Raw genomic sequence first — 23,462 nt, 5'->3', positions numbered from 1 at the left:
TATCAACTTGATCGCAGTAATTTATTTTTGTATCCAGAACAGCGGGGTGCATAAGTGTCTCAGTTCAGAGCTGATAATTCAGTTGCTTTGCCCCTAAAAGCAACATTCACCCACCACTGACCATGAGTCACCTGTGAGGACAACTGCAAGGTTTGCAATAGCTAAGAGCTTTGTAAACTATAAACATTCACAAATGAAGAACAGAGAACAGAAATATAAGAAGTGTTACTCAAGTCTGGAATATGGAATGATGATAGTTACAGTAGCGCCTCATTAATTCAGACTAATTGGGCAGATAAGCTAAACAAATCAACACAAAGTAAAAATGACCTGAAATGGCCTAAAATAACAAGAAAGTACATTGAAACTCCTCTTACAGCAATAAAACATGTTTGTTATTGTCCCCTTAAAGGGCATAATCCTAAATACAGGTACATAATATATTACATGTGTTTTACATTATGATGATATGGCCGATGGACCTGGCTCAACATCACTCAAAACTCTTGTTGCAGAAACTAGAGTGAATTGGCAGTCGTCGGAGGAACTGAAAGTCAAGCTAGCGTGCAAAAGACTATCAAAGCAAGTTCAGATTTAAAAAAAATTATATATATATATTGTGGTGAGAAACTCTGTGCCAATATTGAAAAAAAAAAAAAAAAAAAAACTGTTTCATTTTCCACTACGTCAGTCCACTCTTTTTCTTCCTAGTGTCAGAGACGGTTTGTTTTGTGATTCTACACTCAACACAGCCCAGAACAGGACAAGACATAATGATAAAATGTAGAAATAAAGTAAAATGCAGTACTGTTCAATACAAAAACAAGATGAATTTTATACAACAGCTTGATAGACACCAACTGTTTTATTTTGCGTCAAGCTGCTTTATTTTTATTTTCCTGTTGTCTGGATTAAGTGAAGTCTGGCTTATTGAGGTCTGAACTAAGGAAGTTTTTACTGTTTGTTTTTATAATAATAATAATAATAATAATAATCATCATCATCATCATCAATGGGAAGAAGAGAATATAACTGGGCTGGATTTCTTAGCATACTTCGGGAATCACATACACCAGGAACCAGCACACCGAAGTAAAAACCAAAAGAACACATTCTTCCAGTAACACATCTGTGAGACTTTAAAAAACAAGAAACAAGTTGTTTGTTATCTTCAGGTCACAAATTAATCTATGATTATCAGTTTCTGAATAAACAGTTTTGACGAAAGCCCTTGTTTCCTCAGAGGAAGAACCAATAAATTAATATGAAGTACCAATATATATACACACATTCAGTACAAGAAGCAGGCGGTAACCCCTGAAGTTTTTCCTCCTAGATAAATGGTATTTACACATTTTAACTAACATTGTTAAATGTTCAAGAAGCCTGTGATACACAAACTAAACAATAATTCTCCAGTCTTTGTATGCCTCGTTCAGAAGATGACAATTTCGTTACACTAGTCTGTATACTGCAGTCTCTTAAGATTGTACACATTCCGGAGAGGCATTTCACGATTGCAATTCACCTGCAACAGAAGACAAACTAGTATCAATTCGGAGTGGCAATATGGATGACAGCAAATTACATGTCCAATCATTTAGCAGTGGAAAACTTTTGGATGGTTTCTGAAAACCACCCAACCCTTTCATTATTATTATTATTATTATTATTAATTTTCCAAGGGAGATAGCTCTACTTTATCTAAAGATATGTTAGGGCTCTAGTTTATAACAATACAATATTAAATGTTATTAATACATTACCTAGTAGAATAAAATACTGCAAAGAATATTACAATGAGTTAAAAACATTATCTAGGAAACAGATAAAAAGATAAAAGATTGCAGTAACTCAGGTGTCCTAACAAATTTTTCCTTTTGATAGCGTGTAGTGGACAAGAGAAAATTAAATGAGCTACGGTTTGTTTTGATTGGCATTTACAAAGGTATCCTTTGGTGGTGGTATTTTAAATCATTGAAAATAACTTCTAAATTTAACATGTTGATTAATAAACTCTGCAAGTATAAAAGTGGGTTCGAAGAATTTTGAAGTTTAAATGATGAACGGATGGAAAGAACAACTCCCGCATTACATGTCCCTTCATGCTATTTGTCCATACAGAATTCCAGCTCTCTCCCATTTCACTTCCAGATATCTTCTTCAAATGAGATACGGAACATGTGGGGAAGCTGAAATCAGTACCCCAACAAGCTGAGGATCTCACTAACATGTCTGCCCTTTTATTTCCAACAGTTCAAGCAGAACTAAAACAGATGTGGATGTTGCTGGATAAGATTAAATTCCCAATGTTTGAGGCCAGTGGGTGCAGATTATATTTGTGTACGGTTCCCTCCCCAACTCTTATTGTTTTGTGCTGAGTACTCATTCACCAGCCAGTACAGAAATTTTAAAAATAAGGAATGTAAGGAAATACATTCTCGCAACTTACATTTCTGAAGGTAGAACTCTATTCTTTTTATTCCCTAGCACACAGGTAAATAAGGAACATATGTGTAAACAGAGTTTCATTTTTGCCAATAATTTTTTTTTGTAAATTTGGATTTGTTTTTCTTTCTTGAAATTCTCAGGGTTCTGGCTCTGGGTTCAAATCCTGGCCAGGTCAGGAATTTCTACCTGGATCTGAGGTCCGCTTCCGTGGTGTAATAGTTACTGTTGTTAGCTGCCATCCTCGGGGGCCTGGGTTCGATTCTGGTATTGCCAGAAATTTAAGAATGACAGGAGGGCTGGTAGGTGGTTTAAATGGTACACACAGCTCACTTCCATTCGGGGTTGGGGTGTGCCTGAAAAAAGCTGCACCACCTCGGGATGACGGCATGAGTTTACACTTTTACCTGGATCTGAGAGCTGGTTTGATGTCCACCTGGTGAGAGAGCAGCGCCAGTCTAGAAAGCCAACAATAAGGGCCAAGAGGATTTGTTGTGCTGACTACGTCACCTCATAATCTGCAGGCCTTTGGGTTGAACAGCAGTCGCTTGGCAGGCCAATCAGGGCTCTAGCACCATAGATTTTCTTACACAGTGTATTTTAATTCAAATAAATATCTAAAGTTTTACACAATTATTCCATCTAAACGAACAATCCAAAACTGACAGATTACAGAAGATCAAAAGACGAATTGGAGAACCTTTATCAATTAAAGCTATCAAAAAGATAGGCAATGGCGAATAGTACCTAACAACGCTGTATATCAGAAATTAGAACCCATTACTGATACCATGTGCAAGAAAAGATTAGGGTACTTTGGCCACATCCTGAGAATGCCAGATTTGCCATTTCTGAAACAGTTAGTGTAGTACAATCTTGTTTCAAAAAATTCTACAACTGGATGCAGATAGATAAAAGAAATTAGGGAGGATTAGAAAGAAATTGGCCCTACACAGATGACACTATGGGTAAGAAAAAAGTAAAGACAACACTTAAAAATATGACTTTCCACCTTACATTCACAAAGAAGAAAATCCCAACTAGAATATTCTCTATACAAGAAAGGGCAAGAATATCAACATGTATGAAGAAGTACTGGGAGGATCGTAAAGCTCGGACAGTTACTACCAAGAAATCGACAAACCAAAAGGTTGATTAAAGTGATCCAATGTGGTGTCAGAAGAAGTACTTTTTGAGATCTACATGTTTTTACAAAATTATAGAGACAAAGGTCATTTCTTGTTTAATAGACTTAGAAAATATATAATCAGTTCAAAAAACATTAAACCCTAAATTCAAGATAAAAGTAAAAAAAGACCATATAGAGAATGTAACTGAAATGCACTTTACAGAGTTTCAGGCTATCTAAGACCTATATTGTTCAAAACATGGTGGAAAATGTAGTAGAAAACTATCACTACCATTAATTCTTCGAGATGAAGGAAGGTGGCCATAGTGTAATACTAATTTGTAATAATTTCTGCACAAATACTGAGAACACGCAAACAGAAAACTAATAAAGAGCATTCATAAAGTGGCTGACCGATGATATAAAATCAATTAAAATGGAAAGTTCAGATTAATGAACGTTTATTTTAGCCCAATTTTAGCTGCCCATAGCAGTAATTATACATGTTAATGAGCCTAGATAGAAAGTTACAAGATATTAGAATCATTCCGCATTGACGGCTTTCACTTTACAATGGCGAAAAATGAAAGTATCCTCCTATTCAATACATCATATATTCCGTCATTAGACGGAGTAAACAAGTTCAGACATGTTTCGGCTCGTTTGAGCCATCTTCAGTGAAAAAATTAGGGGGGTTGGAATAATTTACATAATATGAGTTGAAAAAATGCTAAAAAACATAATGAAAGCGCAAATGAAAAAACAAACAAAAGAGAGCCTAGACGGAAACAAAATAGCACAAATATACAATATTTACATCAATATGCAGAGCAAAAAACAACTTATTGCGACAAAATTCAGTGAAACAGGTGTTAATTTGAAATAATAATTGATACTAAAAACTGCGTTAACCTACGAAACAAGGGAATGAGAAAACAAATGATGCAGATGGAAATGAATAATAGTAGCACATGGTGAGGTTGTGGACCTCATAGTTTACAAATTATTAGTTTATAAAAACGACAAAACAGTTTGAAATCGCTGTCAGAATCCTAGTGGAAACCCATCACATCAAAATGGTCAGGAGGAGAGCGGGAGCAAACATTTTGAGAGAAACCAAGCCTGAATTAACCTGCAGGCGAAAAGCCTGTGATAAGGAGAAAAAACACCTTAAATTTAAGGCTTCAGAAATAACAGCATTCTTAATATCTTCTCAATCTAGCGGTCCCTTTCTTCATTATTGTTTCATAATGTTGGCTGGTGTTTTGCCTTATTATAGAGGGGTCGGAAGGGCCGCATATAAAAAAATGAGAAGCTGTGTTAGGTAGAAGAGGTAGAAGACAGATGCATAGTAAATTGTAGTAATCTAGTGGAAACCGTCAATGAAGTTCTAATGGTGTGCAGTAGGTGGTTGTCCTCTCTAGTGGCCTGGCTTTCTCACTTTCACTTTATCCCAACCCCCCTAATTTTTTCACTGAAGATGACTCAAACGAGCCGAAACATGTCTGAACTTGTTTACTCCGTCTAATGACGGAATATATGATGTATTGAATAGGAGGATACTTTCATTTTTCGCCATTGTAAACTAGATAGAAAGTGGTATAATAACGAATACGACAGGAAACTCAACTATAAATAATGGTTATTCTACTAATTTTAGCAGACCTTATACTTTTTGTTTTGGCTCTGTGCAAGTGTCCGGGGAGCTACACAGAAAGGCAATAGACGGCTGTGCGACTCATTTGCTGAGAGATATATTGCTTCATGTCCAGCTGATGTGATGTAATGCAGTAGCAATTAAGCAATTAATCCTATGTCTTCACCGCAATAGTTTAGTTTAACATCTGTGGTATTGATTGAATTAACTTTGAAACAACGTTGTTTCTGTATGAATACAAACATTATTGTGTGTTTAATGAGTATACAGTAGAACAGCATGTAATCTGTTAGAATGCCCCTTTCGATTCATTTTGCAAATTTCCTGGCATCCTCCCTCCCCCATAGGAATACAGTACGTAATTTAGTGAAGAAGTTCCACACCACCGGGTTCATTCTTAACAAGAAAACATGCAGGACATGAACTGTTTTAACAGAGGAAAAGCTTGATGAAATAGCAACTCCAACTTCTGCCCACAAAGCAACAAAACTGTTAAAAACCAAACCGTACAAACCCACCACTGCCCAACATTTAAGAGGACTTGACAGTTGCACTAGGGTTCGATATTGTAACTAGTTGCTTCAGTCCGTTCACGAATGGTATGTTGACCCAGAACTTATATTTTTTAGTGATGAGGCATGACTGCACTCAAGTGGCTACATAAATATAGTAAAAACAATCATTATTAGAGTGCAGAAGATCTCCAACAGCTGCATGTCTGTCTACTTCAGGATGTAAAGACAGGAGTTTGGTGTTTGGTGCACAATAAGTGCATGTAGAATTACGGGGTCTATACTTTTCTATGAAACAATAAATGCTGACCGATAAATAAACCTCATTCTCAGGCTATTCTTTCAAGAGCTGACGGAAGAAGAAAGCAGTAATGGTTACTTCATGCAAGATAATGTAACGGCACACACTGCTGATCGGTCTATGGAGATAATACGGGAAGTTATTAAGATAATTATTTCGCTAGATCTCCCAATTTAAATCCCTGTAATTATTACATGTGGGGGATGCTGAAAGGAAAAGTGTATGTTAACAATCCTCACACACGAGAATACCGCACAAGTTATTTTGAGCATCACACGGGCTGCAATTCGCCGGGTGTCTCTAAATCTGTTCACGAGATGTCGGAAGTGTTTTAAAGCTGAGGGACAACATTTTGAGCGTCAAATGTGATGCCAGGTAGGTTTTAAACAACAGTTTTACTAGAAATAGCTTGCTATAAATATGAATTGCCACAATGTAGAGGAGAGGAAAGGTGTGCGTTATACAGGCAAGTGACCGAGTGTCACCGCACCAGCCGTGCCGTGCTCTGAGTGGTTCTGTGATCAAAGCTAAAAAAACCACCCTGTACATACTAAACATGTTTGTGGGTTTTGATGCAGAAATCTGTTGAGCACAAATGTAAACAAACACATATTATATGAAAGATGCCTTTATGCTGTTGCTTAATCGTATTACTGAATATGGGTGCACTGAGCTGATTATGAATAAGCGAATTAAGACTGATAATAGTGTTATGGCTCTGGTAGTCAATATCAATGCTGTCGAGTAAAACTCGTTCACAAGAACATTTGACAAACTTCTTCCATTGACAAAAAAATATACAAAGTTGTACCAAGTGGAATGGTTGTTACCTGTATGTGTTTATCTCGAATTACAAACAAATTTTGTTCACGGAGTGAAAATGACTTTAGACCCAGACAACATTTTGTTCCAACATTACTCCACCATTAGGCGCAGTGGCTCAGGTGGCAGTGCGCCAGTCTCTCACCAATGGGTTCCGCTGTTCAAATCCTGGTCACATATACGAGATTTGTGCTGGACAAAGCGGAGGGAGGGCAGGTTTTTCTCCAGGTACTCCGCTTTTCTGTCATCTTTCATTCCAGCAACTCTCCAATATAATTTCATTTCATCTGTCAGTCATTAATTATATCCCCAGAGTGCAACAGGCTTCGGCAGCCACATTCATTCCATCCCTGACCCGGACAAATGACTGGAAACAGACTATGGATTTTTGATTTTCGTTACTCCACCATTGTTTAAGAATACTCTAGTCCACTTTGTCTGATTCTAAACAATTTATATACGTTTATGTTAGGTCAGATCATGTTCTGTTGCGCAGGGGACCAAATGTATCACTTGGTTAACATAAGACAATCAGAAGTGGAGAGAAACGTTTAGCTTCTATGGATACAATGGGCTGAACTGTATACAAGTGCAAAATTCTCAACAGTCATTTCACTCTGAAAATTGTTTCTTTGACAGATGTTTGATAGTGCGCGGTCTCTGCGAAATTTAGGATTAAATCCAGAACGGTCTGTATTCAGAATTTCAGCTGATTAATAATTAGGAACGATTAGAATAGCCCTCCTCCTTTCCTAGCAGTATGTGTGCCCACAATGGACACTCCCAAGTATCACTCAGGGTCGGCTCTTCTAATCCTTAGAGAGTACTCCTTGCAGTTGATGCCTCCGCCACTGGAATGCCGTTTCTATTCAAGGCCTTTTCAGCTGTACGCCACCATGTTGCTCTCAGACGTCTATGTCCTCTCCTTGGTTCCTCGATTGCAAGGGCTCTCTTAACGGGATGATGTTCATCTCATTAAAAGATATAAATTTCATAATGACTGATCTGTATTGAACTGTGATTACAATAGTATTTAAATATTTTATTATTAAGGTCCATCTTTTCAATACAAACTGTACAATGTTTCAGATTACATTTACGTTCAGGGACTAGTTTCGACCTAACTGTAGGTAATCATCAGCCTTAAAGGACATCACACAAATATATCGAAGAAAATAAACAATGTATAGACACAAAGGTCTCAAAAAACTGTATGCACAACTTATAGAATTGAAGTAAAGACTGGTTACATAAAAAAATTCTGTTGAATGTTCAAGTAACTTAAGACACACTGCAGTGACAATGACATAAAAATGATATGTACATACCATGTATGAATTAAGGTAATGTTCAAGAGATGTGCTGCACTACGTTAAAAAGTTGCTATTTGATAAGAGATTCATAAAATGCTGGTGCGCTGCACTACATTAAATAGTTGCTTTTGGAAGAGATTCTTAAAATGCTGCTTAAGGATGATGCATAGAAGTTCAATTAAGGCTGGCTCCTTAAATATGCTGGTTTCTATTTAAAGTTCAACTGAGCCGAAGTTAAGCTGTCTTCTCAAGATATTCACATATTCAGTATACACGAATGCGATGCATGATGTTAGAAAGCTCTTCTGTTTTAAGAATCTTGAAAGAAGATGATTGTTGTGCATGAAGGTCTAAATATAGTAGTAGTAAGTAGAAGGTGGTTGGATCTTGCAGTTCAATGCGGATCGTACAGCTGACCTGGATAAATGAGAGCTAAGATAGAAAGATTTATGTTAGGGGGAAGAATATAAATGACATAGGTTGTATGGGAATCACCTCGTTCTGCAATGTGTGGAGCGGATGAGATTTTACTGAAGCCTTGAGGAAGACTGGAAGGAAGGGAAGCGGAAAGGAAGAGGATCAAGGTGGGGCTGAGGGATGTGGGAATACAGATGATTGCCTAAGTAAAGTGTACGCGAACCTTTTTTTAATAACTGAGCTTCCTAGTGCTGAATCGGACCTTGACTATTTGATTTTGTATTTCTGAAAATGTGAATGAGCAGGTCATATAAAATATTTGTTTTTTTGGAAATGTAATTCAGATTGTAATTTGGATTAAAATATTAGTTAAAATGTATAAAGCAGTTTTCTGCTATGTTAAGGAGGGGTCCTTTATTCATAACTTTGAGGATTTCCATATCCTGCTTAATGTCAGTAAACTTGTGATTGTAATCGTGCATGTGTTGTCCTACTGTTGAAAATTTATTATATTTTAGGGCACTGACATGTTCTAAGTATCTTATGTTAAAGCTCCTTCCAGTCTGTCCAACATAAGAAAAATTACAGCTGTTGCATTTTATCCCATATACTCCTGATTTTGAAAAACTAGTAATATTATTAATAGAAGTAGAGTTATGTAAGATTGTTGCATTATTATTGATAGTTTTATAGGCTATTTTTACATTATGATTTTTAAAAACATTAGTGACTTTATAAATTTTCTTATTGAACGTGAAGGTAGAAAATAAGGTACCATTGGGTTTTTCTTTTTTCAAAGTGATTAAAGGGCGATGTTTGTGTTTGATTATTCTTTCAATGAAATAACTATTGTATCCATGAAGTTTTGCAATCATATGAATATTGTTCAACTCTTTTTTTTGAGATCACTTTTGGACATTGGTACAGTAAAGGCTCGATAAACCATGCTACTGTATGCAGCTCGTTTACAGATTTCCGGGATGTAAAGAACCTTGATGAATTGTAGAAGCTGTTTGGGTAGGTTTTCTGAAAATATTGTATTTTAAGGAGCCTAGTTGTCTAATGATAGTCAAGTATAAAAAATTATTTTTTGTTCATTTTCAGATTTGAGTGTAAATTTTAAGTGTGGGTCAATATTTTTGAGGTTAAAAAGGGTGGTAGCAGTGTCTGTTGTGCTCTCATCTATGATTACTAGAATATCATCCACGTATCTAGCCCAAAAAAGAATATTGTCGAAGTTATTATTATCAATCCTAGTATGTTCTAAAAATTGAAGGGCTTAGTGGAAAAAGGGGGTACCCCTCCAAAATGTACTTTTGAGATATTTAGCATTTTACTAGATTGCCTGTAACTTTATCAAAACAATAAGAATCAGAAAATGTTTTAAGGATTGAGTTATGTAGGTACTGTATTACTTTCCTGCAAATCTGGGGCAGAATACGTTGATTTTTACTGTAAAAAATATTCACTTGAATACTGACATGTAGATTATATTGTAGACAAAACACAGATTTTCAAATACAACAGAGAAAAAATAACTAAATAACCTCATGAACATGAAACACTCTAAATAACATCAAGCTCATTAGTTTCTTCTATTTCATTTCCATTGTCTGATTTCATATTCTGATAATAGCCATGGTGAACGGGAGGTACAAACTTCAACATGGACATTATATCACGCAGTTTAGCCGCTTTGATGGGCCTACCATTAGGATACTTTGGTTCCAGAACAGTGTCAGTTATTTTCTGTGCCCTTCCCTTACCCTTCTGCAGACTTATGGTAGTATAGTGGCCTATATCACTGTATGTGAACCGTACATGCACTTTATGCCCTCCCTGGAACCTCAGAACAGATGCCTTTCGGAAGTCCACGCTTATGCCAGAAGGGGTTTTGTTTCTTTTTGTTAGCTTTTTTGTTAATGGAGTTAAACTAACAAAATCCTCTTTCTGCATTTCCACTACAGTGAACGGTTTGTTTTTCCTTGCATTTCGGATCAGGTTCGCCCATTCTTGAGGGGTGTAAACGTACTGCGTACGTCTCTTTAACTTTTCAATAATGCCAAAATCTGCATCACAAGGCAAATATGTATGGCCAGGCACCAAAAATCTATGTTCTATGCTCTCAAACCAGCCCATTTCAATCACGTTGATCCACACACACATAATGGGAAAGTTCTTATTTTGTCCCACACAAGAATCACTATAAACAATAAGGTGCTTCATGTTTCCTCTAATTTTGGGAATAACTTGAAGCAAACAACTACCTATTTCATCCGCTCCCCGTCCTGCCATACACTCTGGCCAAACACACACAAATGCATCACTTATGTTATAAACGTGAACACCAAATTTGTAGGTCCATAACTGTCTTAAATAAAACACAACTTTGGTTGAAATCATTAGTGTGAGTAATGCTTGTTGTAAATCCATTGTAATAACCAAAGTGTCACACGCAGGATCAAGAGACATTTTCTTTGCTTCAGATAGACTTTCGTAGCCCTTGTCAGCCTTCTTTAGATGCAGACGGTGATTTAATGCCATATCTTCAAGCGGGATATTTGCAGCTTTGTCACATACTTTACATGTGTCAGTTCGTGGAAGTTTGAAGCCTACGTTGAAATAGTGATTGAAAATGAATCTGTATTTATGACGTTTTAAAGGAACTGCTCCATTATGACATACACTCAGTACATTTCCTCGAGTGAACCGACAATGAGGATATACTGCCTATTTATATTCTGTGAAAGCGAATAATGAGATCTGTATCTAGGGAACAATCCAATGTGCTTCTTTGCAAACTCTACATCATCATCTTTGCACTTATGAGGCCTGTTGTGATGCTTCCCTCATCTATCCAGTTTCGGAGTCTGTAAACATGATGACTCGCCATTCGTATTTTGAGGAACATCTGTAATAAAACATAACCTGTCTTAATATTTACAATGACTATATTCTGTTAATAAGTTTAATTACAATGTATAAGTATATTTAATCATACTTCAAAACTGAGCTTTGTACTACTGTATACCGGAGTAATATTATGTGTATAAAAGTAGTGGTGATAACCTTTGCATTAACTTAAACTTAATCAGGAATATTACGAAAGCTATAACTACTTTAAAACAATAAAAGTACTCCGTACCTTTTAAATAATCCAATCGCTATTTTGAGATTCCATGCACTGACATAAATGCATTTTTACACAACCTGATCTCTAAGTTATTTGTTGTTTTAATATAATATTCAAAGCTGGTATGTCTTCTTGACGCTTCAACATTTAATCTCTCCTTAGGGTACTATCTTTTACAAGGAACACGTTTAACTAGGCCAAAAAGATAGGCATTTTGGATATTGCGATCTCCTAATTTATAAAAAGCATTAAAAAGTTATTTCTTCCTGTCTTCTGCAATATCCTTGTAGCCACACCATTCTGTTTTACAGCACTGGATACTGGTATACACTTTAGCAGGTATAACCTGACCTCTGCGTGCAATATATTCTTCTCCACTGTTACGTGCCTTCTTCCTGCTATTATCTTCCATTTTTCTGGATTTCTCTTCCTCTTTTTGCTTTTAATTTCTATATTTTCTTCATTTATAAACAAACTACTACTTTGTGTATCAGCCATTTTGATTATAAGCCCAGGTTTGCAGCCTGCTCTCCCATTGGTTGGTTAGGTAATCAAGTAGCCAGTCGGAACCCAGGTATCAGAGAGATGTGGGATACCTCCTTATTCCACTCAGAAGTGTGAGACTGCTCTGTGAGGCCTGTTATCTTTTCCTTTTTAGTACTGATATGGAGCAATCCTGCACTCTGATAGTTCAATAAACAGATGCCAGATGGACCCAGCTCACATAATATGCACTTAACTCAATTTTCACCAAAAGGAGGGATACCCCCTTTTCCACTAAGCCCTTCAATTCTAAGTAAATTTCCGCTAAGATACCCAAGGCCGGCGATCTCATAGCCAAACCTTCTTGCCGTTAGATAACATCATGTTTATATGCACAATTTATAGCTCTTTATAGCCTAGAAGTCATGTGTTCGCTGCACGAAATTTGAGGTTATTGCATATTGGACTCCCCTTTACTTCTTTTGCCTGTAAAAGTGGAAAAAAAAAGGGGTCTAATACTCAAATGACTACGGTAGTTGCAATTCAAGACGATTAATGGGGGCAAATATTCATTTATAGGAAGAGGTATTGGAATAATTTTCCAAGGGAGATGTTCAATAAATTTTGAAATTCCTTGCAATCACATAAGTTTTTTTTATTTACAATTTGCTCTACGTCCCATCGACACAGATGGACCTTATGGCGACGATGGGATAGGAACGGCCTAGGAGTGGGAAGGAATCTACCATGGCCTTAATTAATGAACAGCCTGGTGTGAAAATGGGAAACCATGGAAAACCATCTTCAGCGCTTCCAACAGTGGGTTTTGAACCCTCTATTTTCCAGATGCAAGCTCACAACTGCACACCCCTAACCGCACAGCCAACTTGCCCGGTAATTATTTAAGAAAAGACTAGGTAAACAACAGATAGGAAATCTGCCACCTGACCAACTGGCCTAAATGCAGATCAGTGGTGAATGATTGATTGTGATTGATCTTGATGGAGAATACATTATTTTTTCTTCACTCTTTGGACCACTTCTCACTGTTTCCAGAAGATCTTTTAACCCGTGAACCCAGGTCCAGAAGTTACTTTTCTTAAATTTTATATTCTGGTGTAATTTAAGATGATAATAATAATAATAATAATAATAATAATAATAATAATAATAATAATAATAATAATAATAATAATAATAATAATAATAATACAGCTGTATAAACTGGAATGATTTAATTACTTATTATTACAAGTTGCTTTACATATTCTAAATTAATTATGTTGTACAGTCATCTTCTTATCACGTTTCCATGGACCACTGATAAGGAAAGGGCTAGGAGTGGGAAGGAAGCGGCCGTGGCCTTAAATAAGGTACATTTGCCTGGTGTGAAAATGGGAAACCATACAAAACAAGCTTATTTCTGTTGGTTATTTAATTGGTAAATAAATAACTGCTTAGTGATGTGTGTGTGGAAAAAAAAAAAGAGAGAGAGAGAGAGAGAGAGAGAGTGCACGCGCATGTGCACATGTGTGTGTATAGAAAGTTAGAATCATAGCTTTTTATATTGTGAAGTTTTGTGATAGCATGTCAAATAATATAGCCACATTAAATTGGTGAAATTGCTTCTATCATTTGTAATAACCTAGAAAGAAGTGTTTTAAGTATTTTTTTTTTGTCTCTTTACGCGTTTAGGGAAACAGTTAATTATTTCTGCATAGTTTTAAAAATACTGTCATTCTGAAGAAAGTGGTAGAAAATAAGTTATAATCATGTCCAATATATTCAAGTAAATTAAATAATACCACAAAAATAATAGAGACCTGTTGCGACCACTAAAATCTGCAAAATGCATGTGACCACTCTAGGGATAAAATGTATCAATGTAATATACTCCAATATATTTAAGATTTGTAAAACCACACTTAAAGCACATTAAAGTTTCACATTTGTCCTACCAAACATCCTTGTGGTGTTAAATGAAAACTCACCACTATACCAATCTTCATTCTACATCTATGGTGTCCAGCACTACAGGCTTGCCCGTTGACATCTTTTCATTAGCATTAGCCAAGGGATCCAATGGTATGTGGTTCCCAGCTACAAATCAGAGAGAAACATTCAACATATTAATTATGAGTTATTATTAGGGGCAGAATGAGGATGAAGTGCAGGAAGGCACTATTCATTAATCTACACTAATACACATGAGAGAAAGTTTGTTTGTTTATGGAGGATGGTCTCAGGAATCATCAACCACTTTTATCATTAGAAAGGTGAGAGACTGACAGAGATTTTATATAATTACAACATCAATGAATAAAACAATACAACAAACATAGTTTTCCTTAAAAATGTTTGTCTTATAAATTGGTTCCAAAACATATGATGTCCTTGCAATATATATACTAATGAGATTAAAACAGTTTGAAAATTGCTATCGCTGAATGTGGAGCAAAAATGAACATCCACTTCAAGTAAGTATTTTTATAAGCTTAGAATTATTATTACATGATTTTTTTTGTGTATTATATATATAAGCATATCAGTAGATGGTTATCAGTAAGTTTGGAATTTTTTAACAAAAGAAAATTTCATTCTTGATCCATACTTGATTGACCTTATTCTGTGTTTTAATCTCATTAGCATGTAATTATTTTTAATCATATATATTTGTTTGCCTTTGCTGGCAAAATACATTGTTTACAGTCTTCTGGTACGGGCTAGAATAAATTTGTTACTTTCATTGACCTGTTTCAGTCTCCCTCGGCTTTGACAATATGAAAGTGACCGAGGTATGAGTGAAGCTAGTAATACCATTCCTCATGCAGCCAGTCCCTGTTATGAATAGTGTGAAAATATCGTTCATCGGGTGGGCTGGTGCATGCATTTCAATGGGCTTGGCAGACTGATATGTAACAGCAACTTCTGGCTCGGTGAGGAAAGCAATGGGAAACCACATCACTCATTTCCCTAGTATGCCTCTTCAGTGTCGCCTAGTCTATCTGTGACAGCTATTGGTGGAGCTGTGGAAGATCAAGCCAGCCTCCGGGCTGAATACTCAACATACATATTGATTTGTACAGTGCAATATATAGCAGGTTTCCAAAATACACAGCATAATTTCAGGGCTGGATTCTTCAAATATAGAGAAGGAAAAAGTCTATATAAACATGGATCCAGGTAAGTGTACTTTACAAGATACCAGACTCTGTTGTGGACTAGAACCTCATGTGTTGTGAGCTATCTTGCTCGTACTGCTGTACTCCGGTCATTACTTTACAAGAGGTGCTCAAAATGCCTGTCTCCTGCCATACTACAGGCTTATACTCAATGTCACATGGAGTTACGAACACACTCTAATGTGTTTGGTATTGTACGTACTGTTTGCCATGAAGTGCTGCACCATCCTCAACAACAGTCGCATACACCAAAGACTTCGCCTAACCCTTTCCCCGGACTATCTTTGCCTCCCTGTCTGATGAAACCTAGAGTAATAATTTGCTTGTTAGGTATAGTTGTGGAGTACCTGCACTAAATAATTTATTTTATAAAACCAAAGATAATGATTTCAAATTTTGTAACAAGGGAGAATACACTATACCTATTTATCACCTAATTACATGCAGGAACCTCCCAGTTCGGAATGATACATCAAGAAGCATCCAACATGGTGCAAGTTAATGAAGTCAGTCTGAATTGCTTGACTCGATGGGGCTCTTATTTTCTTGGTAATGCAGAGAACGCAGGCCTTTAGTCTGAATCTCCCAATTTATTTCATTTTCAAGATCTGTCGGATGAAGATATTTAGATAGCAAATAATATTGCTCCTTGGACATACAAATTATAAACTACTTTTCACTGAATGGGATTGGAAGATAAATGACATTATTGGAATATTATGTAATTACGTAGAGGCCCACAGTCCGAAACAGAATTAATTGGAGGATTAAAAATGATAATTATTTTTTGTCCAAGTAGGTCTAATATAGTAGAAGTCTGTTATAGCGAGAATTCATAACGGCAAAAAGTTTACTCGTTATAGCAGATTGTCGTTATATCCGAATTTTTCATAAAATGAGATAGGTGTTGGTTCCCATAGGGAACCTGAAACATTTGACCCAAAAGAGTAAATAAATTTATAATAGCAGTATAATTGGTCTGTTATTGGACATTATAAAAGTTTCCAGCTAACTCATTCATGGTTGCCAGCGTTTTGCCCGTGTGCTAATTGGGCTCATCAGTTGGTAAATAGCACACCTACCAAAACGCATGGCTAGTGCATACCATGGAGGCCACTGCATAGGCTACTTGGAGCTACTGGCAGTGCCAATGCTCTATGAGGGACTTTCTCTCATTTTCGAAAATTGATGCTTGCCCGGCCATCAGGTGGTATAGGTGTTCCCTATGGGGATAAAGACTTTATTAAAAACTAGCATTTAGCACATGGAATTCTTTCCAGATTGATATGGGATTCAAGCAGTATTAGCTCGCGTCTGCTGTACTGCAAGACAACAGGAGTGCTTCAGTGCCCCATAAGAACAATGTACGAGGCTGGGGCAAAACGCTGGCAACCATGAATGAGTTAGCTGGAAAATTTATAATGTCCAATAACGGACCAATTATATTGGTATTATTTTTCATAAAAGTCGGGTAAAACCCCACAAACATTACAATCGGTATGTAACGGCAATCCGTTTGTTCAAAACTTGCGTTTTCGCACATTTCCATACTATGGCTTACTCATAAGTTATTTTTCTAATTCCAAGATGTGTACGTGGGTGTTTAATTTCATACTGAAGAACTGGAGTAGTATCACTCCAGTGGCTTGTGTGGCAATTTTTTCAGTTTTCTTATTCAAACAGCGTCACCTAACCTGACTTAACCTTGTATGTATCATGAAAACATATTTCAAGCACCAGTAATGATAATCTTTTCGCTATAAATTACTCGGGAATAGCCTTTCCGAAATTTAACCAGACACGAGAAAACACAGTGTAACCTTGTAGTGTGCGTTCCTCATTAAGACGATTTCTTGCTTTACACATCATAAATTCAAAGTCCCGATTCACGTCGTATTATAAATCTATTTAATATATCTCATTTATCGCGTCACAAAATTTCATTATTACCGCTCAGTACGATCACATTTTTCCCAGCCCTGAAATTGTTCCTTATCATCCCTTGTGAAAGGAATGCGATTTCCAACACAGATTAGAGCCCTTACCACAGGAGGCAGGTCAGGAAAAGTTACACGAAAACAGGGAAATGGCCTTGAATTCTGGAACTTTAGAGAGTAAATTATAGCTTTGGGAAGCTAGCCATTAGCCTCAGGAAATTTCAGTTTTGCTCTCCAGTTTTCATTGATATTGCTGAATAACCCAGTAAGCCTGTTTGTGCTGGTATTTACCATTCCATTCAGAAGTTACAAATGTATTCTATGGTGATGGATGCAGTGAAGGATAGCAAATATTTGTTGCGCGATAGACTACGTAAGGATTAGGAACATAATCGTGTGAAGCTGACTAGCGCAGTGCAGTCTTGTGGTAGCCCCATTATAGATACTGAAAAAGTCGTGAAAGAGTTTATTAATGAAGACAAATCCATGAAGTGGGCAGGCATCCGCATCTTTCAACGTGGCACATATGTTGAAACTCGCACCATCGAGTTTTGGCTCGAGTCGATCGAAGTGTTGTCGCATTCAAGATGACGGTCACGGTCATTTCTCTTGCACATGGCCGAGTTTAACCTCTAAATAATTAATGCTCGAAGATTGTGACGCGTAATAATGGGCTGATACTTTTACGGGGTCTCACTACAAATGTTTACCCGTACATACATGTCAAATGCATGCATGTTGGATAAAAGAAGTATCAAGTGTTTATATAGTCGTGTTGGATGGTTTATATTTGTTTATTCAACAGTAAGTTTTCTCGCCTAACACATTACTTTCCTTGTCCCTTACAGAAACGCCTAATGAGGTTATACCAAATAAACTAACCACTGAAATCAGCTATCCACTCTGCGCCATATCTTGAGGTGTATCACATTCTTGCTGAATTTCAGTACACCGTTTTAAAATTAAGCGATCGTTTACTTCAGCCTTTATTTCTAAAGAGTCAACTACTGCTATCAGCCACGTTATTTACATATTTATTACGAAAACATGTTATCGTTCATTTCGAATTGTGCTTACAGAACACCAGTCGATGAGTATTACTAATCGACTCCGATATCGCTTTCGAGTACAAATATCGACGAGACAGCTCGCTAGTGTACATAGTGAAAAATCTATACCGAAGATGATCGATCACATTCAATATAACTGTGGAGTGCATAAATGTTGATAATGGAAAAAATTACACACGCTTAATCGCTCGTAATAACGAATGCATAAGTGATAGGGTTCTCGCTGTAACTAAAGGATAATACACAGTTTAATATAGGTATTTCCAAGGGACAGAAAAAAGTTGTTGTTATAATGGAGTTCACGCTAGGGGAACCTCTCCCAGTACCGGCCACCTAATAATTTTCCTTCATTGTTTAAAAATAGAATGGTCAGCAATAAATCTGATCAAGTTAAAAGAGGCCTGATACAGTATTGTTACAATTGCCTTGAGTAGACATGAAGAAAATGAGTGTGCATGTCCATTACAACAATAGATATAATTCTTACAAAACCTCACATTACAAAAAATGTTTCCCAGTACCGGCCAGCCAGACACTTTCTCTTATTATTTAAAAATGATGAAGTGATACTTTACAAATACACATTTAAACTTCAGTGAGACATTACAAAACTTTAATTAACAATAAAAATGCATGAAGCAAATTTTACACGATAAATAATCCCTATATATCAAAGATAGAAAAGTCCAATCAAGATATTAAAAAACTTCAGTGGAACACACAAACAAATTTTCTAAATGCAATGGTCACATTTGTAAAAGTCAAATTTTTACACGATAAATAAATAATCCTGCATATCAAAGTTAGAAAAGTTCAAACAAGATATTTAAAAACTTCAGTGGAATACACAAAAAATGTTCTAAATGCAATGATCACATTTGTAAAAGTCAAAGTTCTCTTGATCTGCACATTGAAGATGTGCCCAACCCTGACAAGAAACACACTGAACCCAAGCTTCGTTGTTTCCAGGCAAATGATGCATTCTGTTTCTCGATCGCCTGATTGCCCTGTGCCATTATGCTTTCTCTCGGACTCGAAGTTAAGTCTCTTCGGAGCTCTACTGTTTTTTTTAACTTTTGAAAACACTTTTGTATCTCTTATTTCCTTTCTTTCATCAGCTTTCTCCCATTTTTCTTTCATTCTCTGGTCTTTTTCTTCCAACATTTTCTTATAGGGAGTGGATGTTAGAATTTCACTCTTTTCACTTCTCCTCTTTCTTATGGTAATTTTCCTTTCTGTCAAATCTGATTGTGGGGATATTTCTTCTACAATCTTCAGAAATTCTTGTGATGTAGAAGGCATTTCAACTCTGGAAGAAGAAGTTGCTTCTGCAGGAAGATCTTCTTTCTGAGCATCAATTCTTCTTCCCATCTGTGGAGACACAGTCACTTCGCCACCAGTTCTTATTACTCTTACTTTACCTCCCAATGTGTTTCTTGGAACAGAACACTGCGTTGAAGCTTCCCTGATGCTTAATTTTCCGTCCATAACCATCTGAATTGCCTCGTTCATGTTTTCCGGCAACCATTTCCTTTTAGATTTGCCTTCCATTATCGATAAAATAGTTCTGGAAAGCAAGAAAATCTGATATTGTAATTATATGATAAATTAATTTTATGGCCGGTACTGGGGAAATGACACGTGGCCGGTACTGGGCAATATACACGGCAACATACATATATTTTTAATTTAATCACAAGTCTACCAATAACGCTGTTACGATTACTATCTATACCTTATCTAACTACAAATAAAATAAATATTAATAAAAAGAGATCAACTCACCAGAGATTGGTGCACAAAGACCGAAAGTTTAGCAAGTACAGACCGAAAACACAATGACAACTTCTCATCACAACAGCTCTCAAGCAAATGAACACACACGCGAGGGATTCTGTAGGGCATCCCTTTGTCATTGTATCTAAGTACCAGACACAGTAAACATCTGCCATCTAGCTGCGTTTCGGAAAAACAAGTGGCGGCCGGTACTGGGAAATGGCCGGTACTGGGAGAGGCTCCCCTATATGCTGTACTCGCTATAGTGGACTTCTACCGTATTTTAAAAGGGGACAGTACCTGAATAAGGATTTACTGTCCTGCACAATATACTGTATTTCGATTTCTCTCAAGTTCATCTTCTGTTACAACTGCTTCCCATACCATTTTTATTATTATAATACCTATAACTTCAAATCACTACCATTACATTCATCAACATATTAATCTAATTTGTAACAAATCCTTTTGACTCAAGTGGTTACGTGCAGCCACGTTGCTACAATGTGTTTCAGTCAGCTGTCCGTTCTAAATAAGAAAACACTTTATTTTAGCATTCCGTGCATGTCAGTTGTACCTAGGAAGTGTAGGGAATTCAATGGTTCCAAGAAGTTATATGGTTAAAAGACAGACGGCAGAGGAAATCAGTTTGAAAGTCGAGCACGCTCTACTACACAAGCCGCAGGAGACAATGTAAGACTCCAGTATGCTTTACTAAACAACCCGTGGGAAAGAGCTAAACCCACACAAAGAAGTCAAAAGGGTTTAGATCAGGTGATCATGGCAGCCAAGGAGTACGCATTTCTAGAACCATGTTCATATATACTTTTTTCTTCTCTGTATATGAGGAATCCAACCCTGAAATTATGCTATGTATTTCTGAAACATTTTGTATATGATATGGATTTAATTTCAGTTAAGTTCCATTTCAAATTAAGATAGCGTAGCCACAGAGATTGTTAATATACACTTCAGTGAAGTCATTTTAGGTAGAAACGACAGAGATTGTTTCTTCAAGCTTTAAATATGATTAAAATTTGAAAATATATCTATAAGAATGGAGGGTGCTTCAGTTGGGCGAGGCCCCCCCCCGCTTCCTGCCTAGGCCACTGTGGTGGAGTGTTAGAGAAGTGTTTGAGCTAAGAATTGTTGCTGTTCAGTGGTCGGTATTGAGATGTGTTAGCCCAGTGAAATGTGTTGAGTAGTTCACCATGTGGAGCAGTCACGTAAGTTAATCGTGCAAGTTATTGGCCTTGCCTGGAGTTGAGGCAAGTGAACGGCAGTCGTTTGCTGTGACAGCCAACTACAGGGAATGGCCAGGTGGAGTGTGAAGCTCAATGAAAGGCGAGACCTGTCAATCAAGATTACTGAGGGATCGCCTGTTCCAAGTAAATACCATCCAGCCTGAGAACTACTGTGAAGACAAGAGACTTTAGTAAATACTGTATTCACTAATTATTGAGGTGTTGTTATACACTGTCAAGTACTGTGCGTGTGGGTTGTGCAACAGTCAGTGTTTTATTCGTAATAACAACATATGCTACAATTTATATCTCCGACTAACAGTATCACTTTAGGAAGTGTTAAAGAAACACATGCTGCTTCTACGGGATATTCAGCTTGCTTGTGTGCGGGTAAAGAAGCAAGATGAGTTGTGAGTCGGGGAAAAGTAACCCGCTACTGCAAGATCTGGACCTCCTTGAATTTCATTGAGACTTCTACCAACTACGCTCGCAGTAACAAGCCTCATACATTATGTACACAGGGCACTGAGGCACTGCCACTGTCTTGTAGTGAAGCAGACGCGAGCCAATACTGGCTGAATTCCATATCAATCTGGAAAGAACTCCATGTGCTTTATCCCCATAATTTTAGGAAATAACTCGTACAACGAATATAACCTCACACAATCACAAGAAAGCAGATTTTTTATAAAAAGGAAAAGAAAAAAATCCACATAATTTTCACATGGTACATCTTGAACATGAAGTTAAAAAACTGCAAACCTTATGAAAGATGGCAGGGGACATTCTCTGAATTTCTGAAAAGATCATTAAAATATTTGATTATGTGTTACTTACGTTTTAAGACTCTCACTTGCGGCTGGCTCTGAGAACTTGCATGTGCTGGCGGTGGTGTAGCAAAGGGATTATGCCTCAAGTTTGCTGAATCTGTTATCTGTAACAAAGAAGCTCCAGATGAGGTACATAAAAGTAATTCATAGACAACTGATATTATGGATATCAAATTTAAGAAAGGATTGAGACCAAATACATCAGAAGAAGTAAACAATGAAGCCAAATAATGATAGAGAATATGGGCAAGGAAGAAAACTGTTAAGAAGGCACAAGCAGTCCAGACAACCTTCATTGCAAATTGTTTTGATTACATTTTGTAGACCATAGATGGGTCATTCATGGCCACATTGGCTCTTTGAATACAGTTGAAACCGTTATTTAACAAAATACGCTTGTTATGTGGTATAATTTGGACAATCAACTGTCTACGCGACATATATTTAAATTGTGTCTTTTATCGGCACTTTGGTGAATTATTGCATTCTGCTATGGACCTTGTATTCGCGGCCTAGTGACTGTACGGAGCTGTGATGTTACCACGATTATATGAGAATGGAATTCTACTCTATTTGAAGTACTGGATGACTAAACCTTGTATCTGGTGGACTCTGATAATTTAGTGCAGGAGCGCTCTGAACAGTTAGCCTACTGGTCATCTACTCTGTCTATATGTGGCGAAGAGGACTTTTCGTCACATAGTTATTCTGTGTGTTATTACCTCTTAGGGTATAATCACATTGTGGACGGCTACACGGACTCTTACGCCATGTATGAGAGTACATAGCTACTACAGTGTGTGTTTTGGCGGTGCCCGCCAGGGCGAGTTCCGAGACTAGACTGTGTCGCTTCTGGCAGCGGATTATGTAGTGTCTCTGTCTGCGCTTGAATCACTTTGAAGGCGGACGTTAAGTGCATCAATGGAGTTCGTTGCCGCTGCCAATACAATGAATTTACCCTCGGGTATAGGGTGACGGCCTAGAAGTATCCCAACAGGGAATAAGTTTTCTTTAAATCCTTTTCTGTTTTACTGTAGTTGTAATGATGTGAATATGTAAATTTTATTTCTTACTGGTGAGTTGTAGTTATAGTTCAGCACACGGTTGCCTTACCTAGGCATATATGGATTAATGTAAGTACGCCTTAATAATTTCCTTGTGTAAGTTTGTTATATGCTCGTGCGTGTGTCCATTGTGACTTAATAATA

General features: G+C 36.9%; 1 protein-coding gene across 1 annotated transcript in view; it reads right to left on the bottom strand.

The window, feature by feature from the left end:
- Positions 1 to 975: 975 nt before the first annotated feature.
- Positions 976 to 23,462, bottom strand: part of LOC136857368 (transcriptional regulator ATRX) — a 605,506-nt gene continuing 583,019 nt past the window's right edge. Inside the window, exons 33-35 of the mRNA XM_068225161.1 lie at positions 22,262 to 22,358; positions 14,207 to 14,315; positions 976 to 1,528 (exon numbers count right to left, since the gene is read on the bottom strand). Of these exons, the coding sequence (XP_068081262.1) occupies positions 14,221 to 14,315; positions 22,262 to 22,358 (192 nt within the window). The 3' untranslated portion in view covers positions 976 to 1,528; positions 14,207 to 14,220. The remainder of the gene's footprint in view (positions 1,529 to 14,206; positions 14,316 to 22,261; positions 22,359 to 23,462) is intronic.

Source organism: Anabrus simplex, chromosome 1 (genome assembly GCF_040414725.1).
Source record: "Anabrus simplex isolate iqAnaSimp1 chromosome 1, ASM4041472v1, whole genome shotgun sequence".
Lineage (NCBI taxonomy): Eukaryota > Metazoa > Arthropoda > Insecta > Orthoptera > Tettigoniidae > Anabrus > Anabrus simplex.
Note: the sequence above shows the minus strand (reverse complement) of the source record. Positions and strands in the feature narration are given on the sequence as shown.